Here is an 18,101-nt window from a genome sequence, read left to right as displayed (position 1 = left end):
ATGTGAAAGTGAATTAAATATTTTTTATTTTGAGAAATAAATGTATCTTTTCATACTTTAGTTCCTCACATTGTGGAATTTTTTTTTTTAAGAGCAAAACTCACATCTCTACCACTGCTAATTATTTAATCAGCATATATTCAAGAAACACTTCTAAATTGAAATTATATGATTTACTATACGCAATAAATTATACTATTTAATTAATTAAAAAAATTATACCATACCAATAAAATTGATAACTTATTTCATTCTCCAGAAAATTCAAATTTGATTCCCAAATATAAGATGCAATAGTTTGAGTTCCATGAGATCACCATACCAGCCACTTGTTGGAATATATATTTTTTTATCAAGAGATAGAATGATATGTTCATTAAGCCATTGTGACCTAATATTACACTAAAGAAGATAAAGACCCAAGAAAATGGCCCAAAGCCTATAGACATAAAATCTAGAGTCAAACACTAAAAAACCCTAGCTAGCATGATGATGGAAGGATTTGGAAAGCTACAGCTGGTGCCACAGGCCACTGGAATGGAAGCCAGAAGGTTGTCCAAAAGCGAAAAGAAAACTGGGAGAGAAAAAAGAAAACACTAGGGCAACATCAAATCACCGAAGCCAAGTAAAGTAAGAGCAAGTCATTCTTTGCCAGAGCTGAGGAAGAGGATGAAGAGAACTTATTGGCCATCTATGTGCTTAAAGGATCGACCACTAGGAGGAGAAGAATGGTTAGGGATCCATGAGATTCCCAACATCAAAGATCGTTGAGACATTTTGATTTGTATTGAAGTAGTATGAACAAAGGAGTGAACTAAGAGAAAGGGCAATATTGAATAGACACATTTCTCAACAAACTTGTAGATGTGATCGTACAAAATATACGTGAAGATCCACCTACAAGAAGGCGATATGCATCAAAAAACAGGTAAAGAAAATAAAAAAATAACACACAAGAGGCAGTTACTAAAACCCTCTCATGTAAGAATAAAGCATAAAAAATTAGGATAGGGAATTGATAAAATATAATTGAAACCTTAGAGACAGTCACTAAAACCCTCTCATATAAGAATAAAACATAAAAAATTAAGATTGAAAATTGATAGAATAAAACTGAAACTTCTCAAATTTACTCAAATGTATTTATAATCATATTAAATCTGTGAGTGCTATACTTCTTAGAATATATAAGCAAATGTTTAATCAACAATTTTAATGTTTTGTTTGACTTAAGATTATTCTATAATGATTCTTGTTTAAAATCAATTTTATAATCAATTTAAGATACAATGAAATGAGTCTCGAATTAATTTTCATATAAAATTAATTATATTATTGTGGGGTTTTAGTCCCATAGATGGTCAATGCCAAATTTATTACAAAACCAGAAATCCATAGCCCATGAGAGCCTAGGGTTGTTTTTCAAGCATCCATCTATGCTGAAATAATCCATAGCCCATGAGACTCTAGCTTTTGCTTTGTCTTTCTTTTTTTTGGGGGGGGGGGTCTGAGATAGAAGAAAAACATTACAACGGGTGTTTTTCTTCTATCTCAGATTAAAAAAAGAAAAAAGAAAAAAAACAAAAAAAAGCAAAAGCGATTTCAGGAGGGAGGCCCCGCAGCACATGAATTGTTATGTAGCTTATCCATTGGAAGTGGGACCAAAACTCACATCAGAACAAATGCCTTCTGTTTCTTTCACACTGTTCATACACAGTCAAATCTCAACCCTTCAAAATCTGTTTGTAAAAATTTATTATTTAATCTTTATATTATAAAAAAATATTAGTTAATTTTTTAATTTAAAAAAATATATTAAAATATTTTTTAAAAATTATTAATTAATCTTTCATTTAATTTTAACTATAAATATTTTATTATTTAATTTTTATAATTTAAAAAAAATTCATTAATTATTCTCACGCTATTATAAAAAGACTATTAATTAATTTTTTGGTAACGGGAGTAATTTAAATTTTTTTTATAATATTTAAAAGCTAAAATTAATAAAGAGATTAATTAATAAATTTTTTTAAATATTTTTTAAAATTAATAAATTAATTAATAAATTTTCTAATATTATAGACACCAAATAACAGTTTTACCTGTATCAACTTTACATGAAACAGTCTCATACTTGATGTCAACTTTCTCCTAACTTTGCAAATAGGCTGACTCGAATCCATAATCTCATGGCATTAGTGGAACAACATGCATGAGAATCTGATTTTACTGTACTCTTGTCCAGCAAGTCTCATTACTCATGACCCACCTAACACTTGATTTTGCTATAAATTGACATTATTTAAGTGACCAGTAAACCTCTCTTACAGACCTCCTTCCTATATACAAAGAACACACAGAAAAGAGAAGAAAAAATCTATGGTAGTGGAGTTTAGTTGCTGTGGAACTGGGTTCTTCGTCCACATTGCCATTGCTATTTTCCTGGTATTGTTTGCCGGGTTGATGTCTGGACTCACCTTAGGTCTCATGTCTATGAGCCTCGTCGATCTTGAGGTTCTTGCCAAGTCTGGAATGCCTACTGATCGTAAGCATGCAGGTAATTATTCATTTCAATCAACTTTCCAGGGATCATTGTAATTTTTTTTTTTTTTATAATAACATGTATTAGTATATTTGTACTGGATCAGTCTATTAAGCGCTAAAATACTTCCAGCAACGAGAATCGAATTCCGACCTCATCTAAAGAGAAGAGTGGTGAAATCACTCATCTCGATTATTAAATCATTCAATGGTTTTATAGCCTATGTGCTTTCCTGCAGCAAAAATACTGCCAGTTGTGAAAAGACAGCACCTGCTGCTCTGCACCTTATTAATCTGTAATGCTGCTGCTATGGAGGTGATTGAAAACGCTGTGTCTTTTCAAGTTTAAACTCTAAAACTTTCAAATATACTTCGAGGGTTGCAATCATAAGTGTTCGTAACTGTTTGTTTTGCAGGCACTACCTATTTTTTTGGATGGTCTGGTATCAGCTTGGGGTGCCATTCTTATTTCTGTGACCTTGATACTTTTATTTGGTGAGGTCAGTTTCATTTTCATAATATAAAATGATATTTTTTTGGGAATATCAGATAAAAAGACTGCAATTTTGCTATACAATGGTTCAACTATTTATAGTATAGCCTGATTGGAATTGGCAATTTCATTCACAGATAATTCCCCAAGCTGTTTGTTCAAGGTATGGTTTGGCAATTGGTGCAGCAGTAGCTCCAATTGTTCAAGTTCTTGTTTGTATTTGTTTCCCTGTTGCATATCCAATAAGCAAGGTAATTGATTTTTCCCTTTCAGCTATCAGTAGGTAGCCATTATTTAGTTTTCTAGACAGTGAACTTCCGAATATTGAACATAACAGCTTGATTGATCAAGAATCCTGATTTTGATACAAATTTCACTAGCTGCTAGACTTTTTGCTGGGACATGGACATGATGCTCTTTTCCGCAGAGCCGAGTTGAAAACACTTGTGCATTTGCATGGTAATGAGGTATGTGTTGTCTTGATCAAGAACAACAAGGCATACTAATTTTTTTATTTTCTTATGATTCCATTACTCATGTTAATTTCTGGGAATCCTTGTGGGCAGGCTGGAAAAGGAGGAGAACTCACAAGAGATGAGACAACGATCATTGCAGGAGCACTTGAACTCACTGAGAAAAAAGCAAGAGATGCAATGACACCCATTTCTGAAACCTTTTCTATTGACATAAATGCTAAACTTGATCGGTACGTAAGTGTTGTTTTCATCTAGGAATTTAAGGGCTTTGATTTTCTAGAGAATAAAGCACCTTCCTCAATTGCCAACAGCTAATTTGCAGTGATTTGATGATGTTAATTTTGGAGAAAGGGCATAGCAGAGTACCCGTTTATCATGATCATCCAGAAAACCTAATTGGACTTGTCTTGGTAACCACTTGCCAAGTTATCTCATGATATTCCCATCTCATTTCACTCTTGGGTTCTTTCGTTTTATTTAATTCCATTTCATTTAACCATAGTCCTTTGCCCTGCTTCACATCACAGCTTAACAGGGTTTCCTGTCGTATTTGCAATCCATTTCCTGCATCAGGATGCATGTAAAACTAAGCCTTTACTGATATTTAACCAAATTACAGGCCAAGAACTTGTTAACTATTCATCCAGAAGATGAAGTTCCTGTGAAGAATGTAACTATTCGCAAAATCCCAAGGTATATTCAATTTGTTCTACATGTAGCTCATGTTTTCATCTTCTCTACATCGCTTTTACAATAACTTGAGATTTTAAAGTTAACATGTAACTGGCAAAAGCAGAAAAGTTATGAGATTGCAAGGTGGTAGATGCTTAAATTGAGTCTTGCTAATCCAGAATCCACGAAAGCATTATCCTATATGAGTCTTTCTGTCAAAGAAAATCATTGAAGATGTTCTATGCTAATTATCTAAGCTTCAATCATTCCCATTATAGTTAAGGACTTCCTTGTATAGGGTCCTTTATACCGACACTTCTGATTCATCTAATCCAGCAGATTGTGACAGAGATTTGAGACTTAAAACAGAAATAATCATATTCTACGAAAACGAACATTAATCTGGATGCACTATTTTCCTTTCTGTTTAGGCTTGTCAAACAAAAATCAACTCCTAGTTCTTGCCCATAGTTTGTTTCTTTCTAACAGCAACTGGGGACTGATTCAGAAGTCATCTTGCTTTGGCCGCCCCTCAGGCCTGATATTGCAATGCTTTCCTGTCTAAAGATAATTGTATGAATGAATTCTGTTGAATTCTCCTAACGATTTGCATACGCTTATATGGCAGGGTTTCAGAGACAATGCCTCTTTATGACATACTAAATGAGTTTCAGAAGGGTCATAGCCATATGGCTGTCGTCATAAGACAACACGATGACACAGAGCAATCAGCTGGCAAAAGCACTAATCATGGTAAGCAACAAGGGTGTGCTTCTTTAGTCTCCAAGACAATTCTCTTTATGGAAACTAATACATGCCCTAAAATACAAAATAATTTAGTGAGGGATGTGAGGGTGGACATTGATGGCGATATTGTCGCACACAAACAAAGTTTAAAGAGCAACAGATCACTCAAGAAGCTGAAGAGTCTTAGCAGCGATACAAATCTGCACAGGTGTTACTCAAAGCACAAGAAATGGGCAAATGGGGTTCACTCAGAAGTCCTGCATATCGATGACGATCACCTCCCAAGTCTCAGTGAAGAAGGGAAGGCCATTGGCATAATAACATTGGAAGATGTAATTGAAGAGCTGTTACAAGTACGTGAATTTTCTCACCTTTGCTTTTCCTTTTTCAAAGATATGTTTATCACAACAAAGATTTCATGCCCACTTATCTTGCACACAGGAGGAGATCTTCGACGAGACAGATTATCGTGATGGGAATCACTAATTTCCTAACCAGAATGACGGACTTCATTTTGCATTCAGAAGCCAAAACATTTGTAAAATTGAACCAGCAGAAGCTGGGCTCAGTAGCATCATTAATGTAGCTATCTGTACTCTCTGCTTGCTTTTGTTACTGCTGATCCATACCTTTGATGATTGACAGCCAAAAAATAAAACGGAAAAAAGAAGACTTAGGACTTTTGAACAATCTGAGAACAGAGATTTTTCAATGTACCGAGTCAGGTCATCACAATATTGATCAGATTTTCATAGGTCTGCATGGGGACCTGCTGCAATAATATAGTTATATAAGAACTAAGAAGTGTTCATGGTAACAATTTGCATTGGATTTAAATCCACCTGGAAATATTTCTAGCAAGTGCATAACAAAAGAAGATTATCAAGGGAAAAAAGTGTATAATAATAGAAAATCTCAAGAAAGATCCTGACTATCTGAATTGGAATAGAAAACAAAACCTTTGCAGCATCTCCACCTAGCAAGGAAAAAAAAACCACAAAATCCACAAATTCTTTTCATGATAGCAAGGGAAGGCAGTCACGAATGCATGAATATAGGGATGCAAATAACATAGCCTCTTTCTGTTCTCATTTCAGCAAATTCAATTGACAAGAGCTATCATACAGATGGGCCTGAATTTTACTTGAAGGGATATTTGTCTATCTATCCTCAAAAAAACTGATTTCAGTTAGACAACATGCAACTTCTAATTGTTATTAAAAAATTATGATACACCTACCAACATCTTTTTTTTTCCCCTTCCTTCTTCATTTTCAGAGCAAAGAAAAGGAACTGCATATTTTCCTTCAAAGACTTAACTCTATGACTAGGAACGACAAATATTCACATACTCAAAGGCACCATACGCCCTCTCAAAACCTACAACAATAAATCTATAATGCATCACAGATGAAACCATTTGGCATGCACATGGGAGTCAATGATAACCATGGGTCATCAAATAAGACAAGCAGTATGGGAATTAAAGAATAGACACAATGTAGGAATAAGCCTGATGGATCATGCTCAAACACCATCAACTTAACTAGGGGTCACTTCTCAATGATATAGCCCAACTAAGCCAGAACCATAAGTGATCCTTTCATGAATAAAATGACACAAAAAGAATGCCTCAGAGTTAAAAATATTCAACCAACAGCGAAGGACAAAGTTAACAATATTTAGAAGGGAAAAAACTTTAAACTTTTCAAGCATTGAAAAGGAAATGAAAATGCATCCACTACAACCATAAGTCAACTTACAAAATATGACATCCGAGAGAACACGATCACCATGAAGTGAAGCAGCCCTCAGTTCTCCAATATATTTGTGATGAAAATGCGCATGCAACATTTTTCACCAGCCTTGTGTCACCCTTCTAAATATCAAACTTCTTCTAGCAGGATAACAAAGCTTCTGCTCCACATCTATGATGTTCAGAACACAAATGAGCATGAGAGGAGACGAATCCACAGAAGTTAAAAATGATTAACCTAATACATGTGCATATGCATGTTTGTGCAGCCATGCATAGCCTACCATGCAATTTTTACATCCTGTTCCAACAAAAAGCTACTCTAGTAATATATTGAGTGCATTTGAACATAGAAAATGTCTACGCAGCAATTGCAAATGCTTACAAACCTGGTTTATGAGTATGCTGACACTTGCAAAAATGAAAAAACTTCAAGGAGTATCTGGAAAGTTTAAAACGAAAGAATTCAAATGAATTGAATTCTATTTGACCAATTCTCATGTTTGGTAAGTTTAAAATTAATATAATTCAATTATTTTAGTTAAAAAAAGTCATTTCGAAAAAAAAAAAAGACTTCATGCCAAAAAATGGCATTATTTTGCAAGTGAGGTGTCTATTAAAAATCCTAAAACACCACTATTTTAAGTTATATTTGTTCCTTTGCATATAAACCAAAATAGGAAAACAAGGAAATTATTTTATTTGTCAATAATTGCATTGCAAGCATTTAGAATTCAAATGAATTGAATTCTTTTAATGACATTGATAGAATTCTAGTAAAAAATCATTCCGAACAGGAAACTTGGAATATAGTCATATACTGAACTTTGCAACTGGGAATGTTTTCCAAATGATGATCCTGACTAAGCCACCACATCCTTTTTATATATCAATCACTTTTCTAAATTCCTGGACACCAAAAGTACATTTTCCCAGTACATAACTAGAAGTTCCTCAGGAGAAGGGCAAAATTAGTTTAAGAACTCCTGTATAAGATAAAACTCAAGCTGGCATTGATATGGATCCTATTAGTCATGACTTAACAGCATTACTAGTACCTGCCTAAAAGAATATCAGGCCAGAGGAAATACAAATCAGAGAAGGCAAAAAGAAAGTTACAAAGATTACTTATAGAGAAGGCACCTCCATGTCCAGTCATGGCAAGTGCACACACTGGCTGGAACCGTTCTCATCCAAACAATCTTAGCTCAGCAACATCTAGTTATTAAACTAGATGCTAGCTTTACCACGGGGCTTCCCCCACTGGCGTCTTCGAGCCCTCCTCTTTCTCCCATCACTTTTTGCCTTAACCTTTTCTTTTAAATCCCTCTCCCCTCGTCGTTTATACATTTTGAAACTGGTCTGTCTATCTGCAGCCATCTTTCTCACCTTTTCTGTGATCTCTACTGCAAACTGCCTGTTATACAATTTCCTTAGACCACGCATGAGCTTAGCAAAAGTTTCTGGCTTTGGCATTACATCTGCATCCATCATATCCAAACAATATGAACAAGCCTCTTTCACATGTCCATTTGAAAATAGTGCATGAATCCAAATTGTCCAAGCATCTGTATTAAGCTCACATCCTTTGGTAACAATGCAACTCCATACATCTTTAGCCATTTCAAGCTTCTTACCTCTCAGCAGAGCATTCAACAACTCCTTCAAGATACCATATTGAGGAGCATATAAAAGGCCTCTTCCAACCATTTCTTTGAAATACTCACAAGCCTCAACCAAACAATCCTGGCCAATAAACCCATGAATCAGAATAACAAAAGAGTCCAACCCTGGACTAAAGCCATTTGCTTCCATTTCATTCCAAACACGAGCACCCTCATCCACTTCCCCCAACTTGCAAGCCAACCTAATCACTACATTGTAAATGTTGAGATCAGGAACACAGCCTACCTTCTGCATTTTCCCCTTCAATTCCATACACTCATCCAACTCTTCTTTCTTCTCATGAGCCAACATTATGTGCAAGTAAATCAGTTGATTAGGCATATGCCCTTTCTCTATCATAGTATCTATAATCTGATATGCCCTATTAATTTTACCCCACTTGCAAAACCCACTTATTAATGCAGCATAAGCCACAATATCTGCCTCGCAACCACTCCTTTCCATCTCAACAAAAACTCTCATTGCCTCATCCATCTTCTCTTGCCCGCTTAGTGCCTGAATCAAAATAGTATAGGAATTTGCATTAGGTTCACACCCCTTCCTCCTCATCTCCTTCAACAAATCAAAAGCATCTGCCATTTTTCCTGCCATGGTATAGCCAATTAAAAGATTGTTGTAAACCACAATATCCGGCTCAAACCCTGCTTCCCGCATTTGCACCAGAACATGCTTAGCCTCCATTAACTTTCCTTCTCTACACCAACCATATAACAAAGAAGTAAAGTGATTCAAGCTTGGTCTAAACCTCACTCTCATGTCCTCAAAAAGCGAAGCAGCCTGCTTTACACTACCATTTTTACATAATGCATCCAATAAACAACCAAACACATACTCATCAGGCTCACATCCATATTTCGGCATCTCATCTAATACCTCAATTGCTTTTTGAACCAATCTAGCGGAAGCAAACCTCCGCATCAAAACAACAAACAATTCACTCGTTATCAACACACTATTATCTTTCCTCATTTCTTCTAGCAAGGCCCAAACTGCACCAAATTGTCTCATTTTACTGAAAATCTTAACCATAGCTTTATAATTTTCATAACTATGTCTATAGCCGGGCTGCTTTGAAGCCCACACAAAGAACCTGTACCCCAAATTCCCTGCATCACCACAGCGATTTAATACCCGTTCGGTTAAGCCCGCGCGCATTACAACACCAGAATTATGCAAGGCAAGCTCTAATTTTGGAACTCTAGAATGAAAATTTCTGAGGATTCTGTACACCTTTTCGACATCTCTTCCGAATTCATCAACGTTGTTGCTGCTGCTGTCGTCCCCATCTTTAAAGCTCCCTTCTTGAGTTTTGAGACACACAATACCAAACCCATTTCTTGGATTGTTAGATGCAGAATTTTCTTTGATGGGTTCGTGAGCTTTCTGGTATAACTGTCTGTGAATGAGATTAAGCGAGGAACTTGTTGAATTAGAGGGAAGTGACTGATGACAACAGTGTTTATTAAGAAAAGAGCTGATTTTCAAGGAGAGTCTCCGCATTTCTCTTCTGCGAGCGAGTGAGGTCTCTTCGACTCCAACTGCACATCGTCGCATTTTCCACTTTCTAGGGAGGAATCTCAGAAGGAAAGTTAAAAACGACGCCGTTAGACGTTTGGAAAGCCCAATGACAAGAGGAAAGCCCACTATGAAGCCCAATAACCATTTGGAAAGTATATAATCCATACCAAATTGCAGGCTTTTCGGCCTGCATCGAAATGGAACAACACTGTCCAATAAAAAAAGTCGTCTTCTCTCCGTTTAAAATAAGAATTTTGTTAAAATTTAATTCAATTAATTTCTTTTCAGATTATAATAAATTAAATACTATATAATTAAATTATAACTAATGTTTGAAACTTATTTTTTTTAAAAATAAATCTATTGATTGTAATAATAAAATTTTATCAAATAAAAAAGATATCATTCTAGACTGATAGATAATTATATCAAATAGATTTTCAGATTATAATAAATTAAATACTATATAATTAAATTATAGCTAATTTTTCTTACTTATTTTTTTAAAAAATAATTCTATTGATTATAATAATAAAATTTTATCAAACAAAAAAGATATTATTCTAGACAGAGAGATGATTATATCAAATAGATTTTGTAGTTAAAATATGAGAGTATTACGATAAACCCATATAACAAAAATATCAATTTTAGAGTATAACAAAAATTTATAATTATTTAAAATTAAATTACTGCATAAGATAATTTGGTAAAAATGCTCCTTAAGTGCCTGTCTAAACCCCTGTATAAGATAATTTGGCAAAAATGTTCATCTTTCTTTCTCATCTCTAGAGCATAAATCATTAAAATCTCGAAATAACCGAATTAATAAAATTTAAATAAGAGCCCACCACAGAAATAAATATATAACTCTTCTACATTAACGATAGGTCTCTTCCACAATAGCTAATTTTTCATACTTATATGTAATACAAATTATTTATTATTTTATTTTAATAAAATAATATAATACTTTTACATATTTTATACTATAAAATTATATTTCTTGGCCTAAAATTATTTTTCACATGTGAAGAAATGCACATAACACAACAGCCTAGTTACGAGAAAACCACAACTTGTTGGCCTAAAATTATTCCTGGGACTTGTGTCCTTACAACACCTCCCTCAATTTCTCTTGGAGCTTATTCATCGAGAAGCTTCTCATTATTAAACAATTGTTTCTACTTATTGAAGACCAAGAACAACGATGATACTTCTTAGCAGATACAGTTTGCACCTTCATTCATTGCTGAATGCTAGTTTATCAATAGGGAACTTGCAGATATCTGACTGTGAAAGCCAAAAGCTACCTTGATTTCTGCACATCATCTGATTTATCATCAACAGGAGGATGTCTGTATATTGCAGGAACAGTTGCAGGGAAGAACATTTGTCTCACTCCTTCAGCTCTGATTATGGGAAAAATAATTCCTGAAGCACTCTGCAAGATGGCAAGTCACTCTATTATCATCTGTTCAGATCTATGATCATCAAAATATAAAGGATAAAAGATACTTACTGAAATTATTCTAGCTCCAATCCAGATGGCTTTAGGTGAAGGAAATGGAAGCAGTAGTCGACCAACACCATATATTGCAACAGCAAAGAAATGGAGGACTAAGCTCAGTGGCCGTGGGTTAAGACCAGAGAGTAAAGCCACAGGTCCTGATGAAAATATACCTCCAAGGCTTAAATAGTCAAAGCATGCTTCGCGCATTTCCTTCCTCGCCTCATCGGGGGAGGCAGAGAATACTTTATACAAGGCTCCTGCCAGTGTATTTATCGTCGACGCCACAGGCTGCCAGAAAAAAAACCATTGATTTTGGTCTCAGGTTATTATAGAAATGCATAACAAAGCTATACATAATTAAGCTTACCTTGCGCAATGTATAAAAGGATTCAAGGTATTTAGCTAGAGAATCTGCATCATTAAGATCACATAATGGATGTAGAAGGTCTCGAAGCACAACAATATCAGACAGTGCCACAGTCATTCCTCCGCCGGTTAATGGATGTCGCATATTGAAGGCGTCACCCATTAGAAGGGCTCCCGGAGTCGGATGAGGATCAGCTGGCATGCTTCTATTTGGCATGGTTCTGATATTACCTTTATCTATTGCAGAAATGAAGGCATCATGAAGCTGTGGTGGAATCTGAAACATAAAATTCCTCATTCAAAATCATGTGCAGGTATAGATAGAGGCGTAAACGAGCTAAACTATTCGTGAGTTATTAGAGTTTGGACTTGATTAAAATTCGACTCGACTCGATTCAACTTTTAAATAATTCAAATTTAAACAAGTTTGAAATTAGATTTTATACTCGTTTAGTAAATGAGCCGAGCCGAGTTTGGACTCATAATATTTGGCTCATTAGACCCATAAATTTAGCTTATTTCTAAGCAAATGACTAGACTCATAGATAAACTCATTAAGTAAGTTGAATTCAAAGTGTGCATAAACTTTTATGAGCAAAAGCTAAGTTTTTAAAATGTCAATTATGCAAAGTTTGATTATACTTTTAGAGTTTGCAAATATTCAAATACTTAAAATTTAATAGTCGTTTTTTGCACATGCTGGAACTAAATTGTATACGTATTTATTTAACTAAAATTAATTAATTTTAAATTTATTACTTTAAATTAAAATTTATTATATCGATAAGTAAATTAAAAATGGTTGGTGAACTTTTCAATTAGGTTCCATAAAATATTGACTTAATTTTATTTTATTTAGTTCAATGAATTAAATATAAACTTTTTAATATTCGGTGTGAGTTTAAAATAGATAAATTTCTTTTAAATTTTTCAAAACTCAACTAAGCTTGGTACATTTACACCTATACACATCGAGATACTCAGACAGATAGACAGGAGACAGGAGACAGGAGACAGATGAGCAGATCACCTGTGGTGCTACCACGTCTTTCAAATACTTGGCCATTTCACCATTAGCAATGGAAGGTAATTTTTGACCTGGTACATCAACCAAACAGCGAACCTCTGTGCTGCTAATTGGATAAAACAAAATCGGCGAAGGATCTGCTAAGATAACATGTCCATGATTTGCAAAAGGGAGCTGACAGTTCTCCAAAATTAAACCCACAAAGCAAGAAGGCACAGCTACCTGCCATGAGTTTATATTTTTTCAATTGAACTGACATACTTAAACAAAATTGCAATCAATTTTGACAATTACGGGGAATAAATCACCTTAGGATTGCATAGAGAGCGACGCAGATTTGAGAAGCAACCATCACAGACAACAGTAAGAGGAGCATAGGCTCTATGTTCTTGACCATCCTTAGTTTTGTACTGAACACCCTTAATAGTCCCATTTTCTTCAAGCAGGGATGTCACTGTTCCTTGCACTAGCTTTACACTGGATGAAAATTTACAAATAAATTAAAAAGAAGAGGAAAAAAAATATGCATACTATCCAAATTGGTAAAGTAACAAGGAAAAACAAATACTTGGGAATGGTGGCAGCTTTTTCTCTCATTCTCTGAATAAAACGTCCATTATGGAAGCTCCTCCCAGCAATATCAGAATGAAAATTTTCCAGTGGATATGAGAGTCTAGTATTTTTACCATCTTTGAAGAGAGCATAGCCAAGCACTCGCTGGGCATCAATTTCCTCTACACAATCTGCAGTATGAGTGTGCTTGTGTTACATTTTCACACCAAAAAGGAAGAGATGTAAGAAAAGCAAAATGATAATCTTGTCCAAGATTGCTCACAGAAACATTCTTCAACAATCTTGAAATTTTCACATTTTATTAACTTTAAATCATTACCCTCAAGTCCCAATTCAATTAATTTTAGATATCCCCCTGGCTGGAGCAGTTCACCCACGATTCTGTCAGGCTCTGTCAAGTCTCTTTCTATCACTTGAACTCGTCTTCCATCCTGCAATTTGCATGAAAAATGGTAAAATCAAAGCTTCTAGTTTGAAGGTCATTTGTTAGGCTGAAACAAAATCCTTAACATACCCATATGATGGTAAACCAAGTTCAGGTTCAACGATGGCTCATACGTCTATTCACATGGAAAACAAACAAAATTTACAGGATTTCTCAACCCTGAAGTATTTAACTGGCCAACCATGGATAGAAAGCTTGGTTTGCTAGTACTCTTAATTTGGTATTTGAACACATCCAATGAATTTAACCCAAAAGAAGAAAAGAACTATTGCAGATTTTGTAACTTTATGTTGTAAAAGTTAATATATCTCAAAAGCTTTTTTTAGAAAAGAAACAAAATTTTCTTTTAGTTTATAAATGATTTTTTATTATTCAACTCTTTCATGCAGGTTGCACATCAAAGCAACAAGCCAAAAACTCATTTCACCTTCAAACGAGATTAGATATAATAATACGACAATCCAAGCATTGCAAAACGCATGAACTGCTTTGTTTCAGATTAGGTAGAAACAAGCAAACCATGTGAAATCTCAAGTGCTACAAACTTCATGAACAATTACTTTGAAAATCCCATAAATCAAGTTAACAAAAAATAATTCAAATTAGAAACTAAAAAAAGATTGGGTATTCAATATTTTACTGAGAAATAGGGATTAATTTGCTTGCCAGTAAAGAAAATATTACAATCTTGAAAATAATGAGAAGAAAAGAAGTATAAAATGGACAAAATTTATACCTTGCCAAGCGTACAAGCGAGGGCTGTACCAGCGACGCCAGCGCCGACGATGATGACGTCAGGATCGGAGCCGTCTTCTGGCCTTTGCACATTATCATTTTGGGTCTTGAAGGCGGCTTTTTCCTTGAACTTCTGCTCGTTCTTGAGGTTCTGGTGGTTTCGGCGGAAAATGCAGAGAAGGAAAAAGACAGAGATAGAGGCAAAGAAAGTCCCAAGAATAAACTTATCAATCACAAACGCCATATTTATATGGTGAAAAGAACGAGTCCCAGAAGCAGCGGAAAAGAAAACAGGTTTTTGGGTTACTTTCGTGGCCTCAAGTAGAATGCTGCTTTGTCTTCTTTTTCTTGAGGTCAATACGGAGGCAAACAGTGGTGGTGAGGTGGCGAGGGGAAAAGAGAGCGGAGGAGATTGAGCAGGTGACGTGGTTTTATAGAGAAAAGAAAGAGACGGGTTAAGTTGTGGTGTAGGTGGGAGGTGGAGAGAGACTGCAGTCATTAATTGCTGTTATTCTTTGGTTGTATATTTGGAAGAGAAGGGTGTTTTTGCTGTCATCAACCTCTGAATGAAAGTAGAAGAAGAAGAAAACGAAGAAGAAGAAGGTAATATTGGACTCTACGTTTATTTGACTGATTGAGTAATGTTGAAATAAAAGTGAATTAATAAATTTCTTAAAATTATAAGGATTTAATTGTAATTCTCCTTTATTGAACAATTTGAGTTAACGGTTGAGATTACTATAGCAAGTGGTTGCATCCTCAAAGAAAGGCAATCTGCGTTTTGGCTTTATCTTCAACACCATCAATAATATTTGGTATTATTCTTATTAATGGGTACTTGTTTTCTGTAGCTGTCGGAGATGGCTACAGAAAGCGTAGTTGGGTGAAGGAAGAGATGGGGTGAAAGAGGAAAAGATTAGGGCAAAAGAGTTTTGCTTTTATTAAGGGCACTTAATAAAATATCAAATATTAGGAATAAAAAAACTCAAAGTAATGTGATAATGGAGGGAGGAAAGCATTAAATATATGGTTGAGCAATTAAAGAAAACCTAACCGGAAGTTATTGACGTCATAAGTGCATGGCCACCCTAATCAATATACACTTGAGACCCTGTACCGACATTTCTTTTTTTTTTTTTTAATTTATAAAGAACTAATATATAAAATGCCTCAAAAATAAATTAATTCTGCACATAAACAATAAATTTATGGCTAAACCTAATAAAGAGTATAACAAATTATTTAAACGTAATGTTTAATCATTTATTTATTTCTTTTTCACGTCAATTTTTCTAATTTTATCGACACCACGTGTCTGGAAGACAGCGTGGTGGCCTCTTTTCTTCTTTTTTTTTATTTGTTAATTTCATGTATTATAGCTTATGATTTGAATTTCAATAATTATGTAAAAATAATAACTTTTTTATTAAATTTTAAATTTTAAAATATATAATTATAGTAAAACATATGTATGATGAAGTTGGGATATGTCGTAGATTCATGCCACATTTTTTATAAAAATACATTAGGACCACATGAACATTTTGTGTGACATTCTTTAGCAACGTGGAGTCTAAGAAGGATACATTCACACGTACAGTTGGAACATTCTTTAGCAACGTGGAGTCTAAGATTACTCCGGAAATAATGTCCCAGGGCCCACCACATGTCAGCCTAAATAATAGGAGGCTAAGTTCAACCTCATAGAAGTCGGCAACAGGCAAAGAGGCAGTGTCGCCGACCGCAATGGAAATCTGCCTCCACAACCCAAATACCCAGCAAACAAGCTATAGAACACACTCAGGAAAACAAACGGTAAAATGTTAAATTATATTTTAAATTTTAAATTTTAAATTTTAAATTTTAATATAATTAATAAATTATTTTTATATTTTTAAAATTTAATATTTAAATTTCTATATACTCCATTTATATTATGCGCTTTTTAATTTATAATTATATTATTTAATAGTTAAAAGAAAAATAAATATTTTAAATATATACGATATTTTTATGAATATTTAAATTATTTTTAATAATTGTGAAAAATATTATGGGTCGGGTAAAAACCGAAAAGAAGGGCCCATAATTCCCAAATGGAGTGGACCTTGGACCTCCCCATGAAACCGTTGCCCTAAGATATTAGCCATTGGACTCGATTTCTATTTGGACTGGACCGATCCAAATGAGGCTCTCTTTCTTATTATTTTTATTTTTATTTTCTCTATTTCTCTGTACTTTAATTAAGCAATTAATATTTTTAAATTAAAAAATAAATTTAATAAAAAATAATAAAATGTAAATTCAATTTTGAATTCTTTTATCACTTTATTTGAAAAGGAAATTATTTTAATTATCACACTATATTTATATTTTTTAAAATAAAATTTTCAAGTCAATAAGAATTAAAAGTTTTTCGTTTCGGACAAAATGAAAATTAATTAAAAAATAATTAATCTGGATTAATATAAAATTTTAATTTTCAAAGTGATTATTTAAAATTTAAATTTTATGTTAATTTGAAATAAATTTCATTTCCTTTTGGGGACTGGAAAAGTCAGAACTATAAATTGAGACCTTGGGCCCTAGCTAACGGCCTGTATTATGCCGATTCGAATCCTACGGCCCACCTTACATTTTTCATTCTGTTCATTTCATGCTCTAGCGTTAATAAAATTTATCTAAACAAATTCTTCTGGATTCAACATTGGTTTTTCTATTATTCAACTTAAATTAAGTCCTATTAAGTTATTTGAGACCCCACATTAATGTGGAGTAAAATTTATATAGGACTGAATACATTATCAAAATTATTATGATTTTGATAATAATTCAATCTTATTTATGAATTTAATGTATATATGCCGAATTTTGATAAGTTCAAACTCGATTAGAAAATAAATTTAAAAGTTCGAGGTCGAATTCGAGTTCAACTCAAATTTCATTTATAAACTCGAGTTCGATTCATAAAATAAATATTAAATTCGAGCTCGGTTCGAACTCCGTTCGTAATAAATTTGTTAATCACATTAACGAGTCAACTCAAACTCCATTAAAAAAACTCGAATTTGATATCGACTATATTATAAAAAACTCAATATAATTCAAATTTATTTAAATTATAAACAAATTTAAATTATAAGGTTATTAAGAAATTTTTAAATTAAATTTTTTTTATTTAATTAAAATCTCTCAAATTTAAAACTAATGAAAAAAAAAAATAAAAGAGTTGTTGTAGGGAAGTCACGATTCTCCATATCCCTTCAACTTTTAATGTGGGATTGAGATTAGTATTAGCAAACAAATTTATTCGCGAATCTCCTCATGAACCTATTCACGACTCAGCTTGCGAGTCTAAACGAGCCGAATACTGTTAAATTCAAATTCGACTAATTTATTAAACGAGTCTAAACAGTGAGTTCGAGCTCGGCTCATTTAAAAAATGAGTCGAACCCGATCAAACTTTTATCAAGTCGAATTTTGAATAGCTCACAAACAGTTTATTTCGTTTACACCTCTACATAAAACAGAGAGTTAACCAGAGTTAACC

The 18,101-nt window shown here is 33.8% G+C and overlaps 3 protein-coding genes across 12 annotated transcripts; 1 reads left to right on the top strand and 2 right to left on the bottom strand.

Moving 5' to 3' along the window:
• Positions 1-2,331: 2,331 nt before the first annotated feature.
• LOC110628479 (DUF21 domain-containing protein At2g14520) lies at positions 2,332-5,622 on the top strand. Of its 4 annotated transcripts, XM_021775150.2 has the most exons (11): positions 2,332-2,560; positions 2,784-2,860; positions 2,961-3,044; positions 3,175-3,288; positions 3,418-3,504; positions 3,604-3,743; positions 3,836-3,923; positions 4,133-4,206; positions 4,814-4,938; positions 5,026-5,285; positions 5,374-5,622. In XM_021775150.2, exons 1-11 carry the CDS (start codon positions 2,383-2,385, stop codon positions 5,416-5,418), a joined length of 1,272 nt encoding a protein of 423 aa, XP_021630842.1. In that variant the 5' UTR covers positions 2,332-2,382; the 3' UTR covers positions 5,419-5,622. The 4 variants fall into 4 exon arrangements, with proteins under 4 accessions (XP_021630842.1, XP_021630841.1, XP_021630840.1 ...); XM_021775149.2 differs by having other exon boundaries at positions 5,026-5,622; XM_021775148.2 differs by having other exon boundaries at positions 4,814-5,285.
• On the bottom strand, positions 4,920-10,082 carry LOC110628478 (putative pentatricopeptide repeat-containing protein At5g65820). 6 transcript variants are annotated; one of them, XM_043948909.1, is made up of 3 exons: positions 7,078-10,082; positions 6,696-6,860; positions 4,920-5,908 (listed from the first exon to the last, which is right to left on the bottom strand). In XM_043948909.1, the coding sequence occupies exon 1, from the start codon at positions 10,055-10,057 to the stop codon at positions 7,919-7,921; it is 2,139 nt and encodes a 712-aa protein (XP_043804844.1). In that variant the 5' UTR covers positions 10,058-10,082; the 3' UTR covers positions 4,920-5,908; positions 6,696-6,860; positions 7,078-7,918. The 6 variants fall into 6 exon arrangements, with proteins under 6 accessions (XP_043804844.1, XP_043804843.1, XP_043804846.1 ...); XM_043948908.1 differs by having other exon boundaries at positions 4,920-5,704; XM_043948911.1 differs by having other exon boundaries at positions 4,920-5,701.
• An 870-nt stretch (positions 10,083-10,952) lies between these two features.
• Positions 10,953-15,182, bottom strand: LOC110627423 (squalene epoxidase 3). 2 transcript variants are annotated; one of them, XM_021773723.2, is made up of 8 exons: positions 14,553-15,182; positions 13,691-13,802; positions 13,367-13,541; positions 13,107-13,275; positions 12,802-13,020; positions 11,773-12,048; positions 11,415-11,693; positions 10,953-11,336 (listed from the first exon to the last, which is right to left on the bottom strand). In XM_021773723.2, exons 1-8 carry the CDS (start codon positions 15,048-15,050, stop codon positions 11,202-11,204), a joined length of 1,863 nt encoding a protein of 620 aa, XP_021629415.1. In that variant the 5' UTR covers positions 15,051-15,182; the 3' UTR covers positions 10,953-11,201. The 2 variants fall into 2 exon arrangements, with proteins under 2 accessions (XP_021629415.1, XP_043804507.1); XM_043948572.1 differs by lacking the exon at positions 12,802-13,020.
• Between the last annotated feature and the right edge of the window lie 2,919 nt (positions 15,183-18,101).

Source organism: Manihot esculenta, chromosome 12 (genome assembly GCF_001659605.2).
Source record: "Manihot esculenta cultivar AM560-2 chromosome 12, M.esculenta_v8, whole genome shotgun sequence".
In the NCBI taxonomy this organism is placed as follows: Eukaryota; Viridiplantae; Streptophyta; class Magnoliopsida; order Malpighiales; family Euphorbiaceae; genus Manihot; species Manihot esculenta.
The sequence above is the reverse complement of the archived record's forward strand: the minus strand, read 5'-3'. Positions and strand labels throughout refer to the sequence as shown.

Bases quoted from the DNA above. Each gene is read 5' to 3' on its own strand.
- LOC110628478 (XM_043948906.1), bottom strand. From the start codon at position 10,057: ATGGATTATATACTTTCCAAATGGTTATTGGGCTTCATAGTGGGCTTT.
- LOC110627423 (XM_021773723.2), bottom strand. From the start codon at position 15,050: ATGACTGCAGTCTCTCTCCACCTCCCACCTACACCACAACTTAACCCG. The intron at 11,694-11,772 runs GTAAGCTTAATT...TTTTTCTGGCAG, and splicing joins CCTTTTATACATTGCGCAAG to CCTGTGGCGTCGACGATAAA. The intron at 11,337-11,414 runs GTAAGTATCTTT...GCCATCTTGCAG, and splicing joins TTGGAGCTAGAATAATTTCA to AGTGCTTCAGGAATTATTTT.
- LOC110628479 (XM_021775147.2), top strand. From the start codon at position 2,383: ATGGTAGTGGAGTTTAGTTGCTGTGGAACTGGGTTCTTCGTCCACATT. The intron at 3,289-3,417 runs GTAATTGATTTT...AAATTTCACTAG, and splicing joins TTGCATATCCAATAAGCAAG to CTGCTAGACTTTTTGCTGGG. The intron at 3,505-3,603 runs GTATGTGTTGTC...CCTTGTGGGCAG, and splicing joins TGCATTTGCATGGTAATGAG to GCTGGAAAAGGAGGAGAACT.